The sequence below is a fragment of the Lissotriton vulgaris genome, chromosome 5 (assembly GCF_964263255.1).
Source record: "Lissotriton vulgaris chromosome 5, aLisVul1.2, whole genome shotgun sequence".
Taxonomy (NCBI): Eukaryota; Metazoa; Chordata; class Amphibia; order Caudata; family Salamandridae; genus Lissotriton; species Lissotriton vulgaris.
In genome coordinates this window covers 1,958,880,208-1,958,906,167 of record NC_141693.1, presented here as the reverse complement: position 1 = coordinate 1,958,906,167, position 25,960 = coordinate 1,958,880,208, and the positions used below count along the sequence as shown (strand labels likewise).

The 25,960-nt window shown below is 44.7% G+C and overlaps 1 protein-coding gene across 1 annotated transcript in view; it reads left to right on the top strand.

The window, feature by feature from the left end:
• Nucleotides 1–25,960, top strand: part of LOC147717870 (uncharacterized) — a 94,816-nt gene that overhangs the window by 11,387 nt on the left and 57,469 nt on the right. Inside the window, exons 4-5 of the mRNA XM_086919890.1 lie at nucleotides 21,171–21,206; nucleotides 22,994–23,279. Coding sequence (XP_086776016.1) covers nucleotides 21,171–21,206; nucleotides 22,994–23,279 — 322 coding nt within the window. The remainder of the gene's footprint in view (nucleotides 1–21,170; nucleotides 21,207–22,993; nucleotides 23,280–25,960) is intronic.

Below are 25,960 nucleotides of genomic sequence, written 5' to 3'. Positions count from 1 at the left end.
CCAGGGAGGGGCCTATGGCCGCCTTCCCTTTCGGCGTCCCCATCCTTAGAGGGGACCGCCTCCCCGTTGAGGGGCCAATGGCCGCCTCCCCCCGGGCGCTCCCATCCGTAATGGGTGACGCCCCCACCTCTAGGGATCTTCCAATTACTGCTCACCGATCATGACCTTACCGCCCGACCAAAAAATAAATACGACAATCTAAGGCTAAAGAGGAGAAAAACAATTATACTTAAGCATTCAAAGTATAAACTCTACAGAACATCACTGTTCAACTCTGGTGCAACTACTTTTGAATAAACATGTTGAAAATGAAGATTATCAACTTTATTGCATATCAAATCACCAACTTTATTCAGAACAACCTGTAAGAAAAAACAATACCACGTCACACAACTTTATTCAAACAACTCGCTGTCATCAGGGGCTGGTGGGTGGGTCAAAATTGGCTCTTCGTTCCGTCTCGAGCTCACGTGCAACGGGGAGGTGCAGCTTCAGAGCACAGGAACAAGAGGATGCTTTCTTGGCTTGTCGCTCCTTTTATCCTTCTTCGGGCGGGCGTGGACCCACCTCCAATCCGCCTCCGGGGCGTGGCTAGCGGCTTCGGTGTCTAGGACAACCCACTCTTGGGCGGGAAAAAGGCGCGCCCCGGCTACGCCGCTTCGGGCATACCAGCCGAGACTCGCCTCCCGCCCAAAATGGCTTCCCAGGGGGATCGGGGTACTCCACCATACGTTCGGGGGGACCGAGTGGTCGCCCCTTTCCATATGGCTGAGATACCCGCCACCCCCTCTCAACACAATCCCCAAGAATGGGAATACGGAAACGGTTCTGAACTTTTGGAAGGCGGGAGGGAGTTACCCTCCCGGCCGTATTTATTAAAATATGAAACAAAATTAAAACATTAAAATAACAGTTTCATATCATGTACAATTTCATTTCCACATTACGATGTTCTTGGCTAACCTTAACACATCTCTAATACAAAGTTTCTCCTAGCCGATACTAAACCTCCTGCAAATGCATTTCTAAAATTGAAATTGTACATCCTAACATTACGGGCCAACGGCAAGGTCGTAACCGGTGTCAGATCCCTAACCCAGAACTCCCCCCTCACTTGTGAGGGGCGGTCGCACAGAGGACTACACCTTTGTGCCTATTTCCAATTTCCCTTGTCTTGACGGGGGCCCCATGTTAACTCGACGCCATCTTAGTGGTCGTCCGAGGACTCGTGTGAGGTGTCTAGAAGGTAGCGTAGACCCCCCTCCCACCCCACACAACTTACCACATCTGCCGTCGCAGATGTCCTGGCCCCGGGAAATTCCCAGGAGAGGCCCTGCAGCCCCTCCTCCCCAGGGAGGGGCCTATGGCCGCCTTCCCTTTCGGCGTCCCCATCCTTAGAGGGGACCGCCTCCCCGTTGAGGGGCCAATGGCCGCCTCCCCCCGGGCGCTCCCATCCGTAATGGGTGACGCCCCCACCTCTAGGGATCTTCCAATTACTGCTCGCCGATCATGACCTTACCGCCACAGGCCGGATAGTTGACCGGCTATCCGGACCCCCCACAAAAACTCCTACTTAAAGGTCATGGCTGTAAACTCTTTAACCAGGCTACGAGGTCACCTATGAGTAAAGAATTCCCCACCCGGGACAAATGGACCCCATCCTCTAGATACATATGGTCCCCCCTGATACATCCATGCGGAATCGAATGCAATGTACTTGTACGAAACAGTCTACCAAGCTTGTTATTCTCTTTCTTTACCGAATGATTTATAGCAGACACAGAATAAGCCCCTCGCCAGACCTTCCGAGGAATCATATGGGACCAAGCAATCGTGCACCCCGGAACCCTTCTCGCCAACCAACTTACAGTGGATAGCATCAACTCGAGAAGTACCCGTCGACCAGTGGTCACCAAATCATTGCCCCCAAGATGCACTATGACTATAGATGGCGGTGACCTTGTCCGCCCTAACAAGCCCTCCATAAAAGTTTGAAACTGGTCAATACAGAGCCCGCCCCTTCCGTAGAAGGTCACCATGTACCTGTATTCCCCAGCCATGTGAATCATGTCACCTGCTTTGAATACGTCCGCGGCACGCCTCACGTATGAGTGGCTCACGACCCACACCACTCTATCCTCAGCCGGTGGTCTTTGACCGCTGGTTCCCAGGTGTCGGGTCGACTGCACAGTCCGCCCCGCCTCGTAAGCTTGCGAAACTGTAAACCAAACAAAAACAAGAAGCGTGAGTGCATGATATCAGCTTCACACCATGTGCAACCGCACATACCTTTTGTAACAATTCGAGGACCAACGCCCCAACTGTTTTACTTTTTCCACACTCAGACCCCTGGCTGTAGCCTCTGTAGCAGCCCCTATCCGGAAGGAATGGGTCCCAAACTCGCACGGGTTCAAGCCCGCAGCTGCAATTGCCATTGCAAGCACCCGCTGGAACTGAAAACTAGTCAGTGGGGTGGCGTCTGCGTGCCTCAGCAAGGTTCCCCCCCATGATGCCGCCCTGTGCGCCAAATACTCCTCCGCGCATGCAACCGGGCACATGGGAGATCCGGGAATCCGCTGGACTACTACACTGTCCCCGATCGCACCCTGATCGGTCTTGGACCTGGCAAACGAGACCATCATCGTCGCCCCCTTAATTTGTATGTGCTCTCGGCACAGACCTCCCCCCGTATCCTGCTTGTTCTTTGCTACCAGTTCGCTAACCCGCATAGCCCCATGGAATGCCAATGCAAAAGCGGCCCGGAATAGCACTGTCTCTGACTGAGATGAACATGTTGCAGGGAGTACGGACAGTAACAGGGCCAACCTTTCCAGACCTATCGGGTGCCTTTCGTCCACTCTGCGACCCTCAAGGCGTTGCCACCCACGCAGCGCCTTCTGTACCACAAAAGACGCTGTGGGGTCCTGGATACCATGAGCCCGAGCCATAAAAGAAATGGCGGCCCGGTGCCTCTGAGCCGTAGCTACTGATTTGCCTGCCTGATGTAACGACAACAAAAATTTCAGGACATACTCTTCTTGGCCCCAAAGCTCCCCCCTAGCAGAACCCAAAAAGGACCAATAGGAACGGAACGCCCCTTCGTATGCCTTCCTTGTCCTGGGTGCTAAACTCTCTCCCACGAGGTTTTGTAGTTCGGGGCACCGAGAGACCAGAGAGCTTCGGGAAATGGTGCCGCCACCGGGTCCGCTGTGGGCAGAAAATCCCAGAAGGCCTGCATACGGGAACGAGAAAGCGCATCAGCTGCTTGATTCAGCACCCCTGGCACATGTCTTGCCCTAAAAAGGACGTTCAGTTGCATACATAGCAAGACAATTTCCTTAAGCAATCTCAAAATCCATTTGCATCGTGCTGCCTGACTATTAATACACTCAACCACGGTCATGTTATCAGACCAGAACACCACAGAGTGATCCCGAAACCACTCAGGCCATGTTTTCAAGGCCACCAGAATAGGGAACAATTCGAGAAACCCAATGTTACCTGTAAGCCCACTCTCATGCCACCACGACGGCCATGTTTGAGCTGACCAGTGATTACCAAATATGGCGCCAAAGCCCATACTCCCTGCCGAGTCTGTCCACAACCCCAGCTCCTCGGAGGACACCGCCGGTTTGTTCCAGACCACACGACCATTGAAATCCGCCAGGAATGCCAACCATATGCGCATGTCCTGGCGAACCTCGGCCGAGAGCCTTGTGCGGTGGTGCCCTTCTTTAAGGCCGACCATGGCTTGTGCAATCGAGCGGGAAAAAGGGCGAGCCATTGGTATCACTCTAAGGGCAAAATTCAGCTGACCCACAGTCTGTTGTAATTGATGCAAATTTACCTTTGTCTCGCTAATACATGTTTCCAGCGAGGCCCTGAATTTCGTTACCTTTTCTTTGGGCAACCGGAAGCAACCCTCTTCGAAATCGAGCTCTATTCCAAGAAACTCGAGCGAAGTAAACGGTCCCACAGTCTTACCTGGTGCCAATGGCACACCAAAATGTCTCATGAGATCACAAAATTCATTCAAAGCCTGTGCACATTCCGAGTCCCCGGCTGCCCCCAGGAACAGAAAATCGTCAAGATAATGCATAACATGCGTAAACCCCGTTATTCTTGTGAACGCCCATTGAAGAAAACTACAGAATTTCTCAAAATACGCACAAGATATGGAGCAACCCATTGGCATACATTTATCCATGTAATAGCGTCCCTGAAACATGAAACCAAGGAGACGCTGGTCGTCTGGGTGTACCGGGAGCAACCGGAACGCTGACTCGATGTCCGATTTGGCCATCAGCGCTCAGGGCCCCAGGCGATTCAACATGGCGACGGCCTCATCAAAAGACGCATACCGCACCGAACAAACTCCCGGGTCAATCGCATCGTTCACCGAAAGACCCCTCGGAGCTGACAAGTTATGTATCAACCTAAATTCACCTGGGTCCTTTTTGGGGACTACTCCCAGGGGTGAACAAACAAAATCAGGAACTGGCGGTCTGTCATATGGTCCGGCAACCCGACCCTGGGTCACCTCTTTCCCAATCTTTGCTTGTACCACAGTTGTATTCTGCAGAACCGACAGTTGGTTCCTACATTGTGTTTTACCCTGAAAATTCCCCGCCGGGATGCGGAAACCATACGAAAAACCATCTCGCAACACCCCAGCGGAGCTATGATCCGGGTATTCATTGAGCCAAGGAATCATTGCCATGGTATCAACCGGGGTAGGTAGAGGCGCCCCTCGGACTATTTCAGACCTGTTTGGCGCCCCCTCTACTTCCCGTGTCACCCGTTTTGGCTCTGCACATGGTCTCGGGATGCGAGGACTGCCCGCACCCTGTACATTCATGCCTAAACTTGCATGACCCCTGGGGCCTTGTACACTTGCCTCTGTTAAAACTCCAGCATGCCCCTTTTTTACCTGAGTTGCCATTAGTCCTTGAGTGCTGATCATTGCCTGATCCCGCCCGAAAGGGCGCCCCAGACAAGTGGCGGGAAAACTCGCCCCCGTTCCCCCCAACAATGGCGACTTTGCCATGCCTGATTTCTCCATTTTTTTGCCAGGAAATGGAGTCGAAACAATCCCACGTCAGAGATGCGTCGAACTCCTTGGACTTACGGAATATGCTATCGTACAAAAACCATTGATTACCTTCATATGTCTGAGAAAACTCCATGATACCTGTCTGATACACGGGTAGTTCAGCCAACAGTTCGGGCCTTCGTTCCCCCATAATTGCGGTGAACATCCCAAACGCTCTGCCCCAATTACCTATCGTTTCGTCAACTCTGAAAGCGGCCATTTTAGCGCGCCAAACACTAGGGTGTAGAAACTCCTTTTGAATTTTCACATGCTCAATCTCATAATGATCAGTTAGTAAAGAAAACATGTTTACATATTTATCAGCCCATATCCTCTCTTTGACTTCCATCGGGATATGCGGAGCCACTTTTTCCCTTCTTGAGGGTACCGACCCCTCCCCCGCCATCGGCAATAGCTGCTTACCTGAACCGGTAGCTGTGACCGTAGTCGCTGCCGAACTCACGCCCGCTACTGGTTGTTCCACAGGAGCCTGCGGGGGAACAAGAGGACATGGTGCCTTCGCAGCATCTCTTGATTGCCGCAACTGCTTCATCACTGCTCTGGCATCATCAGCCGTGGCCCCCTCGCTATCTTTCCCCAACCATGCTGCCAACTGTGCAGCCAGTTCGGGAGGCATATCCTCCCCGTTCACGGGGGTGACTACAACCGGAATTGGTTGCCCCTCGTTCGGGACCGGGATCGGGGCCTCAGTCGGTGTATCTGGGTGCGCAGGCGGCGCCTCGGGAACTGGGGCCTCCCCCCCTGACGCTCCCTTCTTGGCCCTTCTACCTCTCCCGTTAGGGACTACTCCCGGCAATGCTGGTCCGACGACTCGCTTGGGTCCCCTCACACCATTCATTGCCGCCATCTGCTTCTTCATCTCGGCCATGTCTTTCACCAGCATGCGGAGCATCTGATCAGTACCGACCCGCTTTCCGACCTTCTTGCCCGGCATCGTCCAACGCTGACTTTCTGAAAGAACAAAGACAAAATTAAATCCTTCAAAATTGGCTCTTCGTTCCGCCTCGAGCTCACGTGCAACGGGGAGGTGCAGCTTCAGAGCACAGGAACAAGAGGATGCTTTCTTGGCTTGTCGCTCCTTTTATCCTTCTTCGGGCGGGCGTGGACCCACCTCCAATCCGCCTCCGGGGCGTGGCTAGCGGCTTCGGTGTCTAGGACAACCCACTCTTGGGCGGGAAAAAGGCGCGCCCCGGCTACGCTGCTTCGGGCATACCAGCCGAGACTCGCCTCCCGCCCAAAATGGCTTCCCGGGGGGATCGGGGTACTCCACCATACGTTCGGGGGGACCGAGTGGTCGCCCCTTTCCATTAGAATGGGAAGAACGACCACAGTCGCCGGAAACATCATTTGTGTCACAAGAAGTAGATTTACAATCACGTCCGGAGCGAGAAGACTCGCGTCTGTCAGACTCCTCAGCCGAGAAACCAGAATCATTCGAGTGCCAGATATTACCATCCCATTCGTCGGGGTTCCAATCCAGTCCGGCTTTTGCCACGACCAGACGCACTTTCCGTTTACAAACACGACCGCGACGGTGTCTATACTTATATTTCGCAATACGAACAGCAGCCCTTTCGGCAATAGTCTGATAAGTCTCAAGTTTGTCGGCAAGCAATTTATTTTGACATCGCAAAAGAGTATGCGCATTTTGCACCTCAACAAACTTTTCCTCCATATCCACAAATCATTGCTGTAATTTCACAAATTTCTCATGAAGAATTCTGTATGCAGTCAAAACAATCCAACCTCTGCGTCCTAAAATAGGAAGCTCATCACCCTTCACTACTGGTGCCTTCTGCAAGCAAGAAACCACATCAGCCGGCTCCACCAGCTCCAAACAAGAAGTCCAATTCTCACTCAAACCAGTACAATTGGCCCACTCACGGGCCAAGGCCTCGTAAGGCGTAGATTCCCAGCCGGGAATTTCAACAGGCAATTTAAAAGTAGATTTCGATTTTCGCGAAAACATTTTGACACACAAAAAAGATATACACAACTATTAACAAATAATATACAAAAGAAACCACGTACGAGCCGAGCGCAAACCAACAAGATGAGAACAATACAGCGCACACAGGCTTCGTAAACAGTTCGTGACACCAGATGTAACGGTCGGATTCTCGGACCAGATAGGATCAGCTCCTCAGAGCACCTCCAACCCAGCCGGAACGTAATCACCTCCCTCCTCAGGACGTATTTACAATAGGTATGTATATGCCTTGTACCTAAGGATGGGGAATTAGCAATATACATGCATAGGTTTTTTACAATATCCCACTCATACCAGTTAGTCTCACAGCAACTTAGGCCCAGACTAGTCTACCCTAGGGCAGTTCCGATTAGTTACCATTACACACTGACCACAGTCAGTGCTCGCTGGACAAGCCGCAATCCTGCGTGTCTAGGCACCAGTCTCCTCCCTGGTGTTCTCTCACTCACATTCCGATCCACAATCCGGCGGATCTAGGCACCAGTATCCTCCCTGGTGTTCTCGTTACTTACATCCCAAGCCGCAATCCTGCGGGTATCGGCACCAGTGTCCCGCCTGGTGTTCTCATTAACGCCGCTTACCAACGACGATCACTTTCCTATGAATACCTTTGGAAGGAATCTTTCATTGGCTACTCGGTATATGATACTACAATATTATGGATTACACAACGGTTTACCGAATGAGATGATGTACAATCTATTCTTCACATCAAGGGGTCCCTCTCTCCCTCATTGCTCAGTCACTTCTTACCTGACCGGGAATTACATCCGTTCATGAAAACAATGCCTGACTAGAAGAACAGGTTACCCTGATTGAACAAGAATACGAGGCACATGCTGGTTCACTAAGAACTGGGGTACTTTATTACAATGATCATAAAAACACAATACTACGCTATGACATATATCCTGCAAAGGAAAGTGAAAGGTTAGAATGTGCACACTATGAGAAAAAGGTCGACGTCACTTGATTAATGTGAAGTCTAGATTCAGCAGTCATCTAGGTTCCCTTCTCGTATGTGCCTTGGCTCGTCTTAAAGTCACACTTCGGCAGTCACGGGTACACGTCTGCACCGCTATGCTCTGTCTTCTCTGCTTCCCTCCAAGTCACTGGAACCTTCCTTTCATTAGCTGCTTTCTCTCTGGCTGTTCTGCGCTACTCCTCTCTCCTCTCAATCACGGACCATCTTCACTTCTCGGCTTCGATCTTATAACTCAGTTTCAGCCACTTTGGTATTCGTTCTCCTGACTAACTGCTTCACTCGGAATGCTCTGATCGTATAGGTCAAAGCTCGACAGCTGCTCCAACTAAAATAACTTCAATCTTTCTAAGAGAGTATCAGCTTCTTGGTCTTTCTCGGACTTCCAAAATGGCGACTGTCTGCCTTGGAAATAATTAATGGCATTGATGCTAACGGCTAGCTGCCGCCTACAGACTGACTGCCTCACTGCCTCATGCTTTCGCTAATATGGAAGCTTGTCCTTTCATGGAAAGTTACGGCCAGTAACCTGCCGCCCACCAAATTCTTGTACCTCCCCGTACCAAGGACACGTTCCCAGCCGGCCGGCCTGATGTTTTGTCTTCGGAGTGGAGAAAAATACAGTCTTTCGATAAGGGCCAGCCTGAGCCGGTTCTCTCCAAGCGAACAACACTTCGAAACTAAAACATTACATTTGACCTAGAAGCATCTCAAGCTGCCGGGGCAGAAAGCAAGCTGGAGTCTCTCCCGTTTGAGGCCTACAAGGCCCGAAATAAGCATAACTCCATAGAAGGTATACTAACACTCTTGCAAAAGGACGGATTATCACTAATACTAATGAATCTATCCCCTAACATAAGTTTATAAGCCCTGATCTAAGGAAAAGGGTACGAAAGTGCATTACTGTGCCCTTTGAATAGGCCCTGTCTATGGTTCTAATCCTTGCACTAGAATGATAATAGACTGGAGTCACTTCCAATCATCCTCCCTCAAAGGAGGGCCGAAAAAGTCGGTCAGAACACTGTACAATGTCTATAGACCTCCAAGTGGTCCAGTGCAATGGAAAGCAGTGTCAAAAAAGCACATACACTGACCGCACAAATGTGAGTCTTTCAGTGTTCGATGATTGGCCCTAGTACATAAAAGCATAAAAGTATATTTATTGATTTCCATTTACTATCAGCTCCTTGTCGGTCAAATTATGACTTTATAGAGCTAGAATGTCAAGAATGGTAAAACCAGCCTTGGCTGTATATAGGGTGTAGGAAAGTAGGATCTGCTTTCATGGTTAACCCCACTTTTTGCTATTGTCAGTATGTTTTTGACTAGTCTGACTGGGTTCCTGCTAATTGAGACCCCATTCAAAGTGCTTCTTCCCTAAATTGACCCTGGTAATTATTGTTGTACATCCACAATTGGCTACTGGTGTACCCTTGTAATTCCCTAGAATAAGGTACTAAGGTACCCAGGGCATAGGTACCCGAGGGGTCTCCCATGGGCTGCAGCATATATTGTGCCACCCATGAGAGACCACTCAAACTCTGACCATGGGCCTGCCATTGCACCCTGTGTAAGTTTGTGCTAGCACCCCTCATCACAGATATACATTTTCTTATATCTGAGGTCACTGCACTTAAAACCTATAAGTCACACCTATGGCAGGCCTTTCAGTCCTGAAGGCAGGGTGCTTGGTTATACGTGTGAGGGTGTCCTTGAATGAGCAGGGCACCCCTACAGACCCCGTAGTCAATTCTCCAGGCTTGGTAAGTGCGGTCAGCCATTTTAATACAGAGTGGACATCAGTCACTACGGGATGTCTAACTATACAATGGCAGCACCGAACCTGGTCATGCTTGTTATCAAACATGTTGGATTCCTACTATGATACCGATTCCAGTGTTGGAAGCATGATCCCATGTCTGTCCTGGCAGGCTTGCTTGGGGTTCCCCCGTACTCCTGGTTACAGAACTTTCAAGGTCTGATAGCAAGCTAGTGCTGCTGGCGACCAAATACATGATTCTGCTCTCCTGCCGCTGAGCCAAGCTCAAGCAGGGGAATGTAGAAGAATAGGTTTCCTGTCGCAGGTATGACCACCTCCCAGACAGGATTTAGTTTATTGGACTGGGGTGGAGGCGCTTGCCAGCGCCACCAGACTGCTTCTTGCATACTCTAGTTGGAATCAGTTTTCGGAGCCCTTGGCTCCCACTCTGGTGTGAAACTGGACAAAGAACATGGGAGTGTCCGCCCCTCTGTAAAGCCCCTCCTCTGGGAGGGACCCCATAGTCATTCCAACCCTTTTCCTAGGGTACTTAAGGGCTCTTCAGATTCAACATGGGACAAGGCTCAAGCCTGACACCACATCACTTTTCAACCGTCTGGACACTTGGACTTCTCCTGGAATCGAGACTGAATCAAGTAAGACTCCTGCAGCTCCAGGTCTCGCTGTTCTGCAAATCTTCTTCATTGTCTGTGTCTGTGCTTCTTCCAGGATCTTCAACAGGCCTGTGGCCATGAAAGACGCCTGAAGTAATCTCCCTTGGAGTGAAGGTGTCACTCCTTTGCATCTGCAGGCACCGAAACAAAGCTGACCGGTCTGCACCTCCTGACGTCCCACAGACTTCAAAAGGCTCAGCAACACAGGTAGTAGTGCTCCAACTCCCTTGAGGCCTGACCTGTCATCCCTGCAATTTTGAGGCCAGTATGCCTCTTCGGAACCACTGGGACCAAATCCCTGTGCACCGCGTCAACTTGCCGTTACCAAGGCTTATTGAATCCACACTCCAGAGAACTTCAAGCATCTCTTTTAACCAAGTAAAGCATCTTCACTGCATCCTCACTGCATCTTCTGCACTGTGGGACTTTCTTCTTGGTGAGCTGCTTGAGGTCCTCTTGTGACTCCTGGGTCCTCTTGAGGGTCTTCTTCTTCGGTGGGCTCCCCTGCTTGCTTGAGGCCTGCTCTGACTTTTGATTGTGGTGAGTCCCTTGGACCTTGCTGGTCCCAACATTGCTCCTTCTTCGCGCTCCAAGCCTGTTGCAGGTGTCAAGACTTGTTGGTTCTCCCTCTTGACACTGACCCCCTCCTTCTTGACTTTCAACATGAGACACCTTGTGCACGGCTCTCAGACTTCCTCAGCATTGCCTGATCCTTACAGCTGCAGTGACATGGTCACCGTCATCACTTCTGAACCATCTGACATTGGTGGGCATTGCTCTTCCGTGCCTCCTGGTCACCTCCGAGTGGCATATACACTGTCCCCTCTGCTTACAGGTTCTTCACTTCAAAAATCCAGCCTTGGATATTACCAGACTCTTATATAGTCTTCGTTCCTGGAGCCCTCCATTGTGGTCTACGGCTGTTTCTGATGTCACTTTGCACCTACGCACCCGGCTTACTTGGTGGAAGTATCCTGGTTCCTGGGGTATCCACCTGTGGGTGACTTTCCAACTGTCTGTCTTCCATAGAGTTTCTTCAGGGTCCACTGGGAAGGGTTCTTTTTGAAAACTGCAACTGCAACTTTCCCGTTGACCTCTCTTGGACACATGACTGTATTACTACTCTACACACAGCTTCCATGGGATTCCTTGGTACTTACTTTGGGTGGTTCCTTGTGACACCAGCTCTTCCGAGTCTCCTGGTCCAATTCCAGACTCTGGTCGCAGTTCGCATTCCACTTTTTTAGTATATGGTTTGGTCTCCCCCGGAGACCACTGCATTTTATGCTTACTTACCTATTGCAATTGAAGTATTATTGTGTATTTGTGTTGATATCACAGGGTAGAAGATATACCAATGTTTTAGTGAGTGCTATGTAATAAATAGACATATTTTTGTATATAGACTATGTGGTTCTTTTTCAGTTAACCTACACTACATCACTAAACTTGTAAAACCAGCTGCTTAACACTCTTTCAAGATAAGCCTGAAGGCTACTCTCCATAGCTACCACTTTGAGAGCTTTCAAATGTTATCAAAGACCACTAAAATCACCATAAGGGTTGCCTGGATTAGATTAAGGTACTTCATTTAAATGAATGCACACCATATACTAGGCCAGCCTCCTACATAGGGTCAGAAATCAAAGTTCAGCTGTTAGAAGTGGGGGTCTCTAGTTGGCAATGGTTTGCACCATTGTGCAATCACTGGCCCTTCTAGCTAGTCAGGATAAGGGTAATACACTTCTAAAATAACCCCTCGTCACCCCCTTGGTAGCTTGGCACAAGTAGACAGGCTTATCTCAGAGGCCGTGTGTAAAGCATTTGTTAATACATAAAGTAATACAGTGAAAACACTAAAAATGGACACCACACCAGTTTAGAAAAATAAGTAATCTTTTCTAAATTAAATAAGACCAAAATGAAAAGAATAAAAAATACAGTACTCAAGATATGACTTTTAAAAGGTAAAAATAGTTCTGTTCAAAGCAAATTGCAGATGCGACAATTTTCACACAAAGTACCTTGGATGTGTCGCGCACACAAACAAAAAATGTCGCAGGGAAGGTGATGCATCAGTTTCTTAGTCGTAAGAAAGGTGATACTTCGGTTCCTTACTTCAGGGGAGGTGATGTGTTGGTGCCTTAATGCCACGCAGGGGCAGTGATGCCTCAGTTCCTTACTGAATGGGTGGTGAGGCATTGGTTTCTTACTGTGCGGGAAGGTGATGCATCAGTTCCTACGGAGACGCAGGTATTCTTGCCGGCGTGTTGCACAGATGCGAAGCGTGAGGCTCGGGATGCATGGTTTCTCGATGTGGCAGCAGCAACGGCCCTTACGCTGGTTCCTTCAGCCACGGTCCCATGAAGCGTTGGTTCTTGCAGTCACACAGCAGGGCCTGCGTCGGAATCGATGCGATGATCTCGGCCTTTGTAGATCAATGCACTTAATGATCCGTGGGCAAACACTGCATCGGAAACAGGTACGGTTGTGGCACTCTTCTTGAGGTTGCGTAACTTTCCAGCTCCCAGTGACAAAAAGCCTCCAGAGGTCTAACACAGCAGCAGAACCCTCTTAGCAGGTCAGAACTCCCAGCAAGGAAGTTCAGAGGAGCTGGTGGTGAAGTATTTGTGTCCCTGAGACTTCAGAACAGGAGGCACGCTCTATTTCAAACCCTTGGAGATCTTCCTCAAGCAGGGGACAAAGCAAACAGAAAAGTCCTTCTCTTTACTTGGCAGCAAGTAGCCACAGCAGGCCAACCCCAGACAGCAAACAGCACAGGGGCAGTGTTCCTTCTCGGCTTCTCTGGCTCTTCTCCTTGGCAAAGGTTCCTCTTGATTCCCAGAAGTGATCTAAAAGTCTGGGGTCTAGGCCCCTCTTTTTATAATACAATATTGTTTGTTCTCTGTGGCAGAGAAGCTCTTTGCCCAGCCCAAACCAGTTCTGTCCTCTCTGGTGCAGCTTCCGGGCAGGAGGTGGGGAGAGAATTGTCTAAGGCAGACCGGGGCCATTCAGGTGTGTAAGAAATCTCCTCCCCTTACTCTGAATTAATCCCAGGTCCATCCAGACTGCCTGACTCACCCAGGACAGGCAGGACACACCTAACCCCCCCAAGTGTCTGTCTGAGCAGAATGCACATCCGCAGACCCTGTCACTCCAAAGCCCGACAGTCAATACACAACCTAGCAGAGGTTGGGGAAGAAAATACCTACCTTCTAAAAGTGATATTGTCAAACTCAGAATGTAAAAATCACACTTACTAAAAGATTCATCTCAGCATTCTGAATTCAGGCATATCAAACCTTATTTTGCTATCTTGTTCCCATGGGCAGTTATGCTTAGAAGATGTTATAAGCAAACTCTCCATACTATCCTATAGGACAAATAGCCTTTCAATAGTGAAAAATGAAATTGGCAGTATTTCAGTTTCAGGACATGCCACACATACCAGGGCATGTCCTACCTTTCACACACACTGCTCACTGCCCACAGGGGTACATTGGCTTACCTTAAAGATGACTAACATGAATGAAAAGGGAAGGGCCTGGCAAGTGGGTGCACTTGCCAGGTCGACATTGCAGTACCAGAATGCACATAGGGGCTGCAATGGCAGGGCAGAGTTACATTTACAGGCTACTTATGTGAGTGACACAACCAGTGCTGCAGGCCCACTAGCAACATTTGATTTACAGGCCCCGTTGCAGCGATTCTGCACATACACAGAGCTATGCACAGGATTATTGGATGTCTGTGTATAGGGACTGTGCCCTCCTACATCTTTAGTACCCACGAGCACAGGACTGACTAGCTACAGTGTCTTACTCACCCTCCTACTCACTCATGGAGAAGCACATGATTAGACACCCCGGAACACAACACTCCTGTATCTCTCAGGAATCGCGGTAACAAGACACACCTTTTTGCTCACACTCTTGTACCTGTCCACAATAATATCTGGCTGAGACACAAAAATAGGTTAAAATGTTTATTTTAACTAACGTGCTCGAACATGCAGTATAGGTCCCACAACAAGTAGAAATCGTTAGCATTGCAGCTAGGCCATACATCATAAAGAGAGATGTCATTATACAAAGACAATGGAGAAAGGGCCTAACCTCCCTCCCCTTGGTTAGAAGAAGTATTAATATATAATAGAAGATCGCTGGGCTGGGACCTGACCAGAACTGAATAACAAGGGGATTGTTTATCGACCTTGCTCACAATGTTCAGACTAAACTCCAGGAACAGGCAGAGAGCGAACACAGCAAACAGTTCTCATGTGAAAGGCATAAACAGAGCCTTGCAAAAATAAAGCTTTGAAGTAACGTCTGCAAAAGCTGCACCATGACAGCAGGGCTCATGCCACCTTAGTGATGTCAACAATGTCCCCATTGGCCATGTGACAACCCTGGGCACCCATAGTGCACTGTACTAGGGACTGACTAGTAAATCAAATATGCCAATCATGGAATCACCAATCCATAACAACAGTTTACCAGGAGCATTTTGGCAAAATACAGCAGTGACAAAGTGCCCAAAGCATCTAGACTAGCAAACACGTAATCCAACACACAGCAAAATAACAGGAGGGGTTTAGTGACTAAATATCGAAGGACATAATATAGAATGCCCAAAATATCGACTCCAAAATATCGAAGTACAGAATATAGAATCCCTATTGACAAACAGGTAAGTACTAAAATATCAAATCCAAAATATCAATAGTTAAAATATAGTTAACTAAAATATCAAATGTTTTAAATGTATTAAAAATAATATATAAGCAATTAAATATTACAACAATTAAATAAAACATACTTAAAATAATGTAAACAAGCTTCAAATAAATGTAATGTAAAAGAAAGTAGAGATTTTGTTGGATAGTGAGAGGGTAAAAATTACTATTCCCACTCCAGTGAGTGCAACAGTAGGGAAAGTGTTGGATAACGTAAGGGTAAAAATTACTATTCACACTCCAGTGAGTGCAACAATAGGGAAAGCGTTGGATAGCGGGAGGGGAAAAATTACTATTCCCACTCCAGTGAGTGCAACAGTAGGGAAAGCGTTGGATAGCGGGAGGGGAAAAATTACTAATCCCACTCCAGTGAATGCAACAGTAGGGAAAACGTTGGACAGCGTAGGGGTAAAAATTACTATTCCCACTCCAGTGAGTGCAACAGTAGGGAAAGCGTTGGATTGCGGGTGGGTAAAAATGACTATTCCCACTCCAGTGAGTGCAACAGTAGGGAAAGTGTTGGATAGCGGGAGGCTAAAAATTACTATTCTCACTCCAGAGGGAGCAACAGTAGGGAAAGCGTTGGATAGCGTAGGGGTAAAAATTACTATTCCCATTCCAGTGAGTGCAACAGTAGGGAAAGCGTTGGATAGCGTAGGGGTAAAAATTACTATTCCCACTCCAGAGAGTGCAACAGTAGGGAAAGTAATGATTTAATATTAACATAAGATTAAATTAATTATCAATACCAATAAAAAATGAATTAAAATGAATTACTAATTAATAAAAATTAACGACCAATGAATAATTAATTATCAGTTAATTATCAATACATATAAACAAAAATAAAATTTACTTTATTACAATTAAAGTACTTCCCACCCTATTCCCCTATAAACCTACAACCTGCTCCAAATAAGAAATAATACATTTAACATAATTATCAATTAATCAATTGATAAAAATTAATTACCAATTAATAAAAATTAATTACCAATTAATAAAAATTAGTTACAAAATGATAATTAATTATCAAGCAATTAATTATCAATACATACAAATAAAAATAAATATTTACTTTATTACAATTACATTACATCCCACCCTATTCCCCTACAAACCCACAACCCGCTCCAAATGATAAATAATACAATTAACATAATTATTAATTAATCAATTAATAAAAATTAATTACCAATTAATAAAAATTAATTATCAATTAATAACAATGTATTACCAATTAATAATTATATATCAATCAATTATCTATCAATACATATTAATAAAAATGTATATTTACTTTACTATAATTAAAGTATTGCCCACCGTATTCCCCTATAAACACACAACCTGCTACAGAAATAAATTACGCAAAAATTAAATTACATACCATTCATTACTTTAAAAAAATTAAGCATACATTACCAAAATTATTCATCATTTTAACACATGTACTACCATATAGGACACTAAAAAAAAAAAATCGATATTATTGAAAACGATATTTTAAATTCGATATTATGGAAATCGATATTTCCTACTTCAATTTCGATATGCTGACTAACTATATTTTGGTGATTCGATATTCTGGCCTATCTATATTTTGAAGTCGATATTCTGGCCTGTCGATATTTTGGATTCTATATTTTGGTCGCTCACCAACAGGAGGCAAGGCAAAAATGTACAGGAAACTGACAGCAATGATGACAGGACAAACACCAGTTTTATATGGGGCTCAGCTGTGGAACTCAAATGCTGATCCTTTAGCTGTATCAGAGAATAGGCTTGTTAGGTGTCTGGTGAATGTCCCAGAGAGCACCCCCAACGCTTCCCTTATTTCTTGATGTCAACTTAAAAAGAATATGTCACCTTACAGTCCTTCAACCATTACTATATTGGCTTAGGTTATGGACATTATAGGATGGTTTAAGGGAGTTGCTATCTCTCAACCAGGTATGCAAGACTCTGTGGTTGAAACGTGCATAATTGGCTCCATAATCTAGGGATAAGATATTTATTAGATAATCCTAGCTCTATGTCTATCAAACCTGTGGAACGAATGAAGCTCAGTTTTTAGTCTGAACCCAAATTTGAGGTCTTTCCAGATAATTTATTGCCACCTGTTATACGAACCTTGAATGTTAAAATCAGATTGGGAACTTTACCCTTGGAATGTTTTACCGCTATATGGGATCGGAATCAAGAACCCAATCCAACTTGTATTGCTGCTTTATAAACAGTCTGCACAACGTTAGGGATCAGCCAATATTGAAATGCCCTTAGAATTTTTAAAACTGATTCACCTGATTGTATTGTTTACGCTGTGACACCTTGGTTTGCTTGGGAATCTAGTCCGGATTTTACACATGCATAATCATGTTCCAATTGTATTTGATAAGTTGTTTTTTTATTTTATCATTTTTAATGATTTTTATTGAATTCTTTATCATCTATTATATATCTTTGTTTTGCAGTTCTGATGTTTTATGGATTTTGTCTGAAATAAACACATTGTGATGATGATGAGTTCCTCTTCTTTATGAACACACTTTTAACTTTTGTAGGAATTCACCAGACAATTCCAAGGTATGCCCAGAAAGCTACTCTAATTGCATGTTTCCATGCGTACTTCTGGGAACATTTTGTGAATTCTGCTTTTGTCACAGACACTGTCATCTAAACAATGTGTAAAGATGCATCCACTTTTTCTATTATTACTTTTCCTTGCTGTTTTGCTTGTATAGTTTCCTTTTTGTCTTGTTACTGTAAACATGTATATTTTGTCAATATCTTCAATGCTCTCCTTTATCTTTAGAGTTTAGGGCTACCGTGTCTAGGGAAAAATGTTGATACATCAAGCCCTTAGTCCTTTATGATACCAGGATAACCTTTCAATGCATTTAAATATTTTTATTGTTCCTAGAGTGGGTCTTGAGTTAAATTGCTTAACACTGCTACATAATTGTTACACAGAAGTAGTAGATAATTACACTGCAGAGAAAAACGCAATACAACTCAGCCCTCCGCACGCTGTGGTCAGCAACATGCATTGTAAACCTAAAATGATACAATCATATGTAATTTATTTTCTTGTAAAAGCTGTCTGGCAAAATTACATGGATGCTGGCTGGGAGTTGCATTGGTGGCCCTTATGAATCAGCAGGCACTGGCACTCTCCAGCCGTGAGTTCTCTTAGTGTTCGATATACAGAGTTTAACAGGCAGAGCACTCTAGCAGTCAGTAAGCAAAGAAAATGAATATCTAACAACAGTGTTCTAGTATTAAACATACAGTGTAACACTGAGAGTGCTCATGTGTTGACATAATGGCTTTAACAATGAGAGTGATCCTGTGTTAGGGACAGTGTGCAAACAATGGGAGTGATTTTGAGTTAGTCACTCTATAAAAGTGAAAGTTTCTCAGTGTTAGACATACTGACTGTGTACAATGACACTACTCTACTGTTAGAAATACTGACCGTGTAAGAGTGAGAGCTCTTCGAGTTGTACATACTGTGGTAACAGAGAGAGAACTCTTGTGAAAGTGATAGTGTGTAAACAATGAGAGTGATCCTGTATTAATCAATGTTTATGAGTAAAAAAATGTCAGTGTTAGACATACTGACTGCTCTAATATTAGACATGCTGACAATGTAATAGTGAGAGTGTGCTGTGTTAGACATACTGTGTTAAAAGTGAGAGTATTCCTGTGTTAGAGATAGTGTGTACATAATTAGAGTGATCCTATGATAGTCACAGTATAACAGTGAGAGTTTCTCGGTGTTAGACATACTCACTGTGTGACGACCATGCTCTAGTGTTAGACATACTGGCTGTGCAAGAGTGAGGGTGCTCTGCATGAGACATACTGTGTAACAGTAAGAGTACTTCTGTGTTAGAGATAATGTTTAAACAATGAGAGTGAACCTGTGTTATTCATAATATAAAAGTGAAAGTTCCCCAACATTAGACATACTGTCTGTGTAAGAATGACATTGATGTAATGTAAGACATACTGACTGTGTAAGAATGACACAACAGCTCTAGTGTTAAACATACTGACAGTGAAAAAGTGAGAGCGCTCTGTGTTAGTCATAGTGTGTTAGAAGTACTGTATTAAAAGTGAGAGTACTTCTGTGTTAGAGATAGTGCCTAAACAATGAGACTGACCCTGTGTTAATCACAGTATGAAAGTTAAAGCTCTTCAGTGTTAGACATGCTGACCAAGTAAGAGTGAAGGAAGGCGCTCTGAGTTATACATGCTGTGGTAACAGTTAGATTGTGTTAGAGATAGTGTGTAAACAATGGGAGTGAGCTGGCATTATTCACAGTATAAAAGTGAAAGTTCCTCAGTGTTAGGCATACTGACTGTGTAACAATGACACTACTCTAGTGTTAGACATACAGACTGTGTAACAATGACACTGCCCTAGTGTTAGACATACTTTGTTAACAGTGAGAATACTCCTGTGTTAGAGATAGTGTTTAAACAATGAGAGTGATCCTGTGTTAGTCACAGTATAAAAGTGAAAGTTCCCTAGTGTTAGACATACTGACTGTATAAAAATGACTCTGCTTTAGTGTTAGACATAATGAGCATTTAAGAGTGAGAGCACTCTGTGTGATACATACTGTGTTGACAGTGAGAGTACTCCTGTGTTAGAGATAGTGTGTAACCAATGAGAGTGATCTTGTGTTAGAGATAGTGTGTAAACAATGGGAGTGATCCTGTGTTAGACGTACTGTATTAACAGTGAGAATAGTTCTTTGTTAGAGATAGTGTCTAACCAATGAGAGTGATCCTGTGTAAGAGATAGTGTGTAACCAATGAGAATGATCCTGTGCTAGAGATAGTGTATAAACAGTGGGAGGAAACCTGTGTTAGATGTACTGTATTAACAGTGAAAGTACTGCTGTGTTAACGATAGTGTATAACCAATGAGAGGGATTCTGTGTTCAAGATAGTGTGTAAACAATGGGAGTGACCCTGCATTGTTAGTCACAGTATAAAAGTGAGAGTTCCTCAGTGTTAGGCAAACTGACTGTGTAACAATGACACTGTTCTAGTGTTAAACACACTGACTGAGTAGAAGTGAGGTCACTCAGTGTTAGACATACTGTATTAACAGTGAGAGTGGTCTTGTGTTAGGGATAGTGTGTAAACAATGAGAGTGGCCCTGTGTTAGTCACAGTATAAAAGTGAAAGTTCCACAGGGTTAGACAAACTGACTATGTAACAACGACACTGCTCTAGTGTTAGACATACTGATCGTGTAAGAGTGAGAGCACTGTGTGTTATACAAACTGTATTAACAGTGAGAGCACTCGTGTGTTACAGAAAGTGTGTAACCAAGGAGAGTGACCCTGTGTTAGTCACAGTATAAAAGTGAAAGTACCACAGTGTTAGACATACTGACTATGTAACAGTGACACTACTCTATTATTAAGACATACTGACTGTGTAAAAGTGTACCCCAGTGTCAGAGATAGTTTGTAACCAATGGGATTGATCCTTTGTTTGACGTACTGTGGTAACAGAGAGAGTACTCCTGTGTTGGAGATAGTGTGTAAACAATGGAAGTGATCCTGTGTTAGTCACAGTATAAGAGTGAAAGTTCCATAGTGTTAGACATACTGACAATGTAACAAAGGCATTGCTCTAGTCTTAGACATACTGACCATTTAAGAGTAAAAATGCTCTGTGTTAGACATTCTGTGTTAACAATCAGAGTGCTCCAATGTTAGACATACAGCCTATGCACCAATGAGGGTTCTCTACTGTGTGTGCATAAACTAGTCTTGAGTGCCTCGACATTAGAGTCAGTGTACAGAATGTTTGACTCTTCGATCTAATGGCTTATAACAGTATTTCTTTATAGGATGATAAGTAACTGATTTTGTGATGTCATATTTTCCAGGACTGGCTCAGGTGAAGACCATGTCAACAAACAAAGGTAAGTAGGCCATGCTTTGAATGATGTCCTTATTCAATCTAAACTATTCTTTACTAGATATATTAGTTAAGTATCTGATACAGAGTAATGGTAGAGAAAAATAGCCTAATTCTTAACAGGGACAAAGTTAATAAATGAACTTTATATGCCCCGTCTTCTAGGAAACAGTTCTCAAATCAACTCACACCGGGACAACAGGAATGGCCTTTCATTCAGGCCTGAAAGCATACCAAAGGGAAGGTGACCAAAAAACTAAAATGGTGGAGGGAGCCTCTTATTCAGCCAAAGAAGTACTAGCATTTCTCCAATCGATTGTGAGACGTTCACTAGCTCCTAGTTTCACCGGCATTTAATTCTCGATTTTGTGCCTCACCTACAAGTGCCCAAAAGTCTTGGCTCCCCCCATATGTTCAGACCAAGATCCAAATTTGCAGGACCAAGCAACTGTCTTACTGACCCACCAAACCATGCTAATACTCAACTCTATATGGTGTAAATGGAAGTTTTGCCATCTAGTTGTGCTTTGTCTCTCTAAAGGACTTGAAGACATCTACAACTATATCATCACTTGTAATTATCTGGTTGCTGCCTTCTAAAGAACCGTTGAGTTAAGTCACTGTGTTTCCCATGACAGCGGATTTGTCGAAAGGTGCAATGCTGAGCTCCCTACTGCTCCTCTGGCTATAAGTGTACAGGTGTACTACTATTGGTCCATCTCCTTTTTCTCTGACTCCTTGATCCAAGATAGTTACCGCTTTAGTATTCCTTCTATTTCTTTGAGTGCTGGCTTATGAAGAGCTACCACTCTATTACCCCAGCTCTGCTGTCAAAGTACATTCTGTGTGCATTCCCCAGTATGCACTGAATTGATAGACATGGAGAGAAGGGTTCTCAATGAAACAGGATTTAATTATTTGTGCACCAGGGAGAATCCATTTATATCTTTTAAATAGCGAGCTTTAATAAGTAGAGTTGCCTAAACTCAGATACTTACACCTGAGACCAAGATGTGTGACAAATGGGCCTGAGCGGTAAATTCCATTCCGCTCGCGTAATTTGCGTAATTTTGTGTTCCACGGAGAGCTCGGAATTGCCAAAAATTCCCTGATCCCGCTGCTTTACGGAATTTTTTGCTTGTTTGTGCTCTCAAAATGCATGTTCGCAAGATATTTCCCCCAAGCACGCAAACAGCTTTCGCAAACAGGAAAAAAGCATCGCAAAGGGGTGGAACAAGCAATTCAGCATGTTCGCCGAACTCTGCATGCTCGGGGAGATTTTTTACTATTTTGCGGAGCTTTGCGTAGCGCGACTATGCACATTCCGTCCACCCGTAGAATGACAAACATCATTTGTAATGATTGGAATCCTTCAACTCCAGCTCTTTATGTTAATGTTTGCAAAGAAATGTGCCCATTCCAGCTGATGCATCATGCCCTTAATGCAGGGATGTAGTGTCACTCACCCTCTGTATTTTGGCATTGAGGAATATGCACATGGCCACAGGAACTATAGGCCAGACCATTGGCGTGGGTCTTTTGACCGGCCCAACGATATCTTGCTTGAGTGTGTTGTTTATTTCCTCCTCAAATTGTTTCTGAATCGTATTGTCCCCTGGGCATCTCCCCATTTCAGTCTGTGACTGTCTAATTTAACATGTAACTTTTGGGAAATTATTAATATTTTCATTGGTCTTTCATCTGGGATGCTTCCATTAGAACCTGTCTTCCATTTTCGTGACTTCAACTCTCAATGGCAAGATCTGAACCAGACATATTTTCCCTTCGCAGAAATCAACGTCGCCCTCTGGGGTGTTGCCAGCCAATCAAGCACGCTGGACGATGAGGCTGTGGCCAGTCGGTCCATCGATGGGGATCTGAGGAGCGATTACACACAGGGTGACTGCAGTTCCACGGAGTACAGCTTCAGCCCCTGGTGGAGAGTGGATCTACAGGTCACCTTGCCTGTAACTTCAGTGGCCATCACCAACCCAGGAGGCAATGAGTCAACGAGAATCAACGGTGCTGAGATCCACATCGGGGACTGGCTGGGGATGAATGGCATCCAGAACACCAGGTAAGGGTGACTGAAACTAGCTTGTGATACAAACCATTAGCAATGGGCAGCACTAATAAACACTCTTTGTAGAGGATAGGATGCTCTAGATTGACGCAAGATAATAATCTATATCCAAACTGACTTACACTTGAGGTATTTTGAAGCCTGGAGGAGCTGCCTTAGAGTCTGGAGATTTTTGCTTTTCCGTCATTAGCACTGTACAGGTAACCTAATTCAAAAGTAATTAGTGGTTTATATATTTATTTTAAAAAGATGTGCAATTATGAGGGCCAGAATATTTGTTGGGGAGTGCAGAACTAGAGGAGTTTCAGAAAAACTCAGCGATACTCCTTGGAGTTCAGCCAATGGGCAAAAAATATACAGCTTGTGCTGCAATTTAGCACTGGTAGCGTGAGTAGTGCTGAAAAAAACAGTTTGAATGGCACCTTGCATTGCACAATAGTGCGCGGCCATTCAAGTGTATTTTGCTGCACTCCATTATAAAATCTGCTCAAGTGGCAGCAAATCTCCTAGTGAAGCAGCCCTCTGACCATAAATGCTCACTCCTGCCTGCGTTAGAAGATCGCCCTAGAGGACGGTAAATGTTGCTTGCATTTTCTGGAGCCTCGTGGGAAAAAAATTCTGCCACAAGGTGATTGGCAGAATTTGGTCAGATCTCAAAGTTTAAGAGTAATGCGGGGTAACCAAGGGGCATATTATCAAGGGGGTTTATCTCCGCTTTTTTGGCTTTAAAAGCCAAGAAAGCGGAGATAAAATTATCTCCCTATTACCTAGCTGTCGCTAACACCAGTTAGCGACAGCTAGTAGGAGATAGCGACCATCTTGGGCCCTGCTTTGCATGTCAGTGAAATGTATCACTAATGACATGCAAAGTGGGCGTGCCAAGATGTTAGCGACTGGAAACAGTCGCTAATATCGCTATCTCCTATTACCAACTTTTGGAGATAAGCATGAATATCTCCAAAAGCTAACACCTGCCCTGAGCAGTTCTTAGCCATGTTATCCAATGGTAGGTGGATAACATGGCTAAGAGCATTAGCTCGGTAATGCATGAATATCGCTAACTTTTCAGCGATATTCATGCATTTTGGCCGATTTTTATCGCTTAGGAGATAAACCATGATAATAGCAAGGTTCCTAAGCGATAAAAATCACCGCAGCTCGGCGTTAAAAATATTGCCGCTAAGCCAACATAGCGATAATTATCGCTAGTTGTTGGTAATATTCCCCCAAATGTTTGCCAATTCCATGGGCGGCTCGAAACATTACACTCTCCCCTAATTATTTGGATGTGATTCCTCATCTAAAGCGTCTACAGGCAAAGAATGAGAGATGTAAGAATAGAAAGAGGTGCAGATGGATCCCCTGATGCACAAGGAGGGTGAAAAAGAGCACATCCAGAAATAGGCATGGAGTGGCAATTTGGGGAGCAATTGAGTTGGAGAAAACAAAGAAATTTGTCAAAGATCATTCTCTCCCAGAGGACCATTGATTGAGATGACCAAGAAGTTGTAGAACATTGTTTAAACTTTGTGCCCACATTACCAGTAGGTTGAACTTTGCCAGTTAGGATCACAAAACGAATCTGAGATAAAATCCTAAACTTACTACGTTTGGTATTCTCAGAAGGTATTTAGTAGTAGTAAAGTTAGGAATCCTGACTTTACTACATATCTTGGCGGAAAGGTACAGCACCAGAACATCGAGTTTTAAATATTATCCTGAGAAATACTGTGGCCAGATAATGGACTACAAACATATCTTGAAGGTATGTTTATATAGGTAAGCATAGGTTTACTATATGCAACACCACATATACTTACCAAGACAATATATATGTCTTCAAAGTATGTAGATGTGCTCGTAAGAACAGTAAGTTACTGATTATAGATGCAATAAAGAGAAAATTGCCAACTCCAGAAAATCTGATTCAGGGCTTATCTTCCATGTGCTCAGGGCTCAAAAAAGTATTTCTGAGGGACATACATTATTAGTTCGATTACCACAGTTGAGGGTCCCAGCTAAAGCTGAAGAGAGGGAGTCTGTGACGCCATGGGAGGGACAGAGAGCAAACCAATGAAGAAGCTTCGTGACAGAGTGCTTGCTGCATGGAAGAAGTGTGCACAACTAATTAATCTGCAAATGTAAATGGTGCTTGGAAGTAAGTATTGAGTTTAATTGATAGAGTCACTTGAAGCAAAAAATTATTATTTTTGAGAAGCATTTGAAGGGTGTTACTAACACTTAAAATGATTGCACTAGATATAGTCTGATTGCGTATTACAAAAATCTGTATTCTGAAAGCACTTTTCTATTCTTAAACCTAAATATTTTTGCACATTTTGAAGCAGCCTATCTTATACTGTGTAATCGTGCATTTACAGCTGATTAGTTTATTTTCATTTTTTCTTCTTTTTAGTTGGATTTTTTTTATTTACATTTACCTCAAAGTAAAAGGTAGAAAAATAGTTGCAGAGTATTTTGCTCTTTTTAGCCACGCCTTTGATCCCGCCTTCATGCTCACCGACCCCACCCCCATTGCCCTCAGTATTTTTTTTTAAGTACTTCCACAGCTGAGAAGCGCTCAGAGTCGGACCCACCTAATGCCTGTGACCTTCGAATGAAAAATGTAACCATTTTGTACTTTGCTGACCACGCAAGTCTGAAGATAAAAGTAC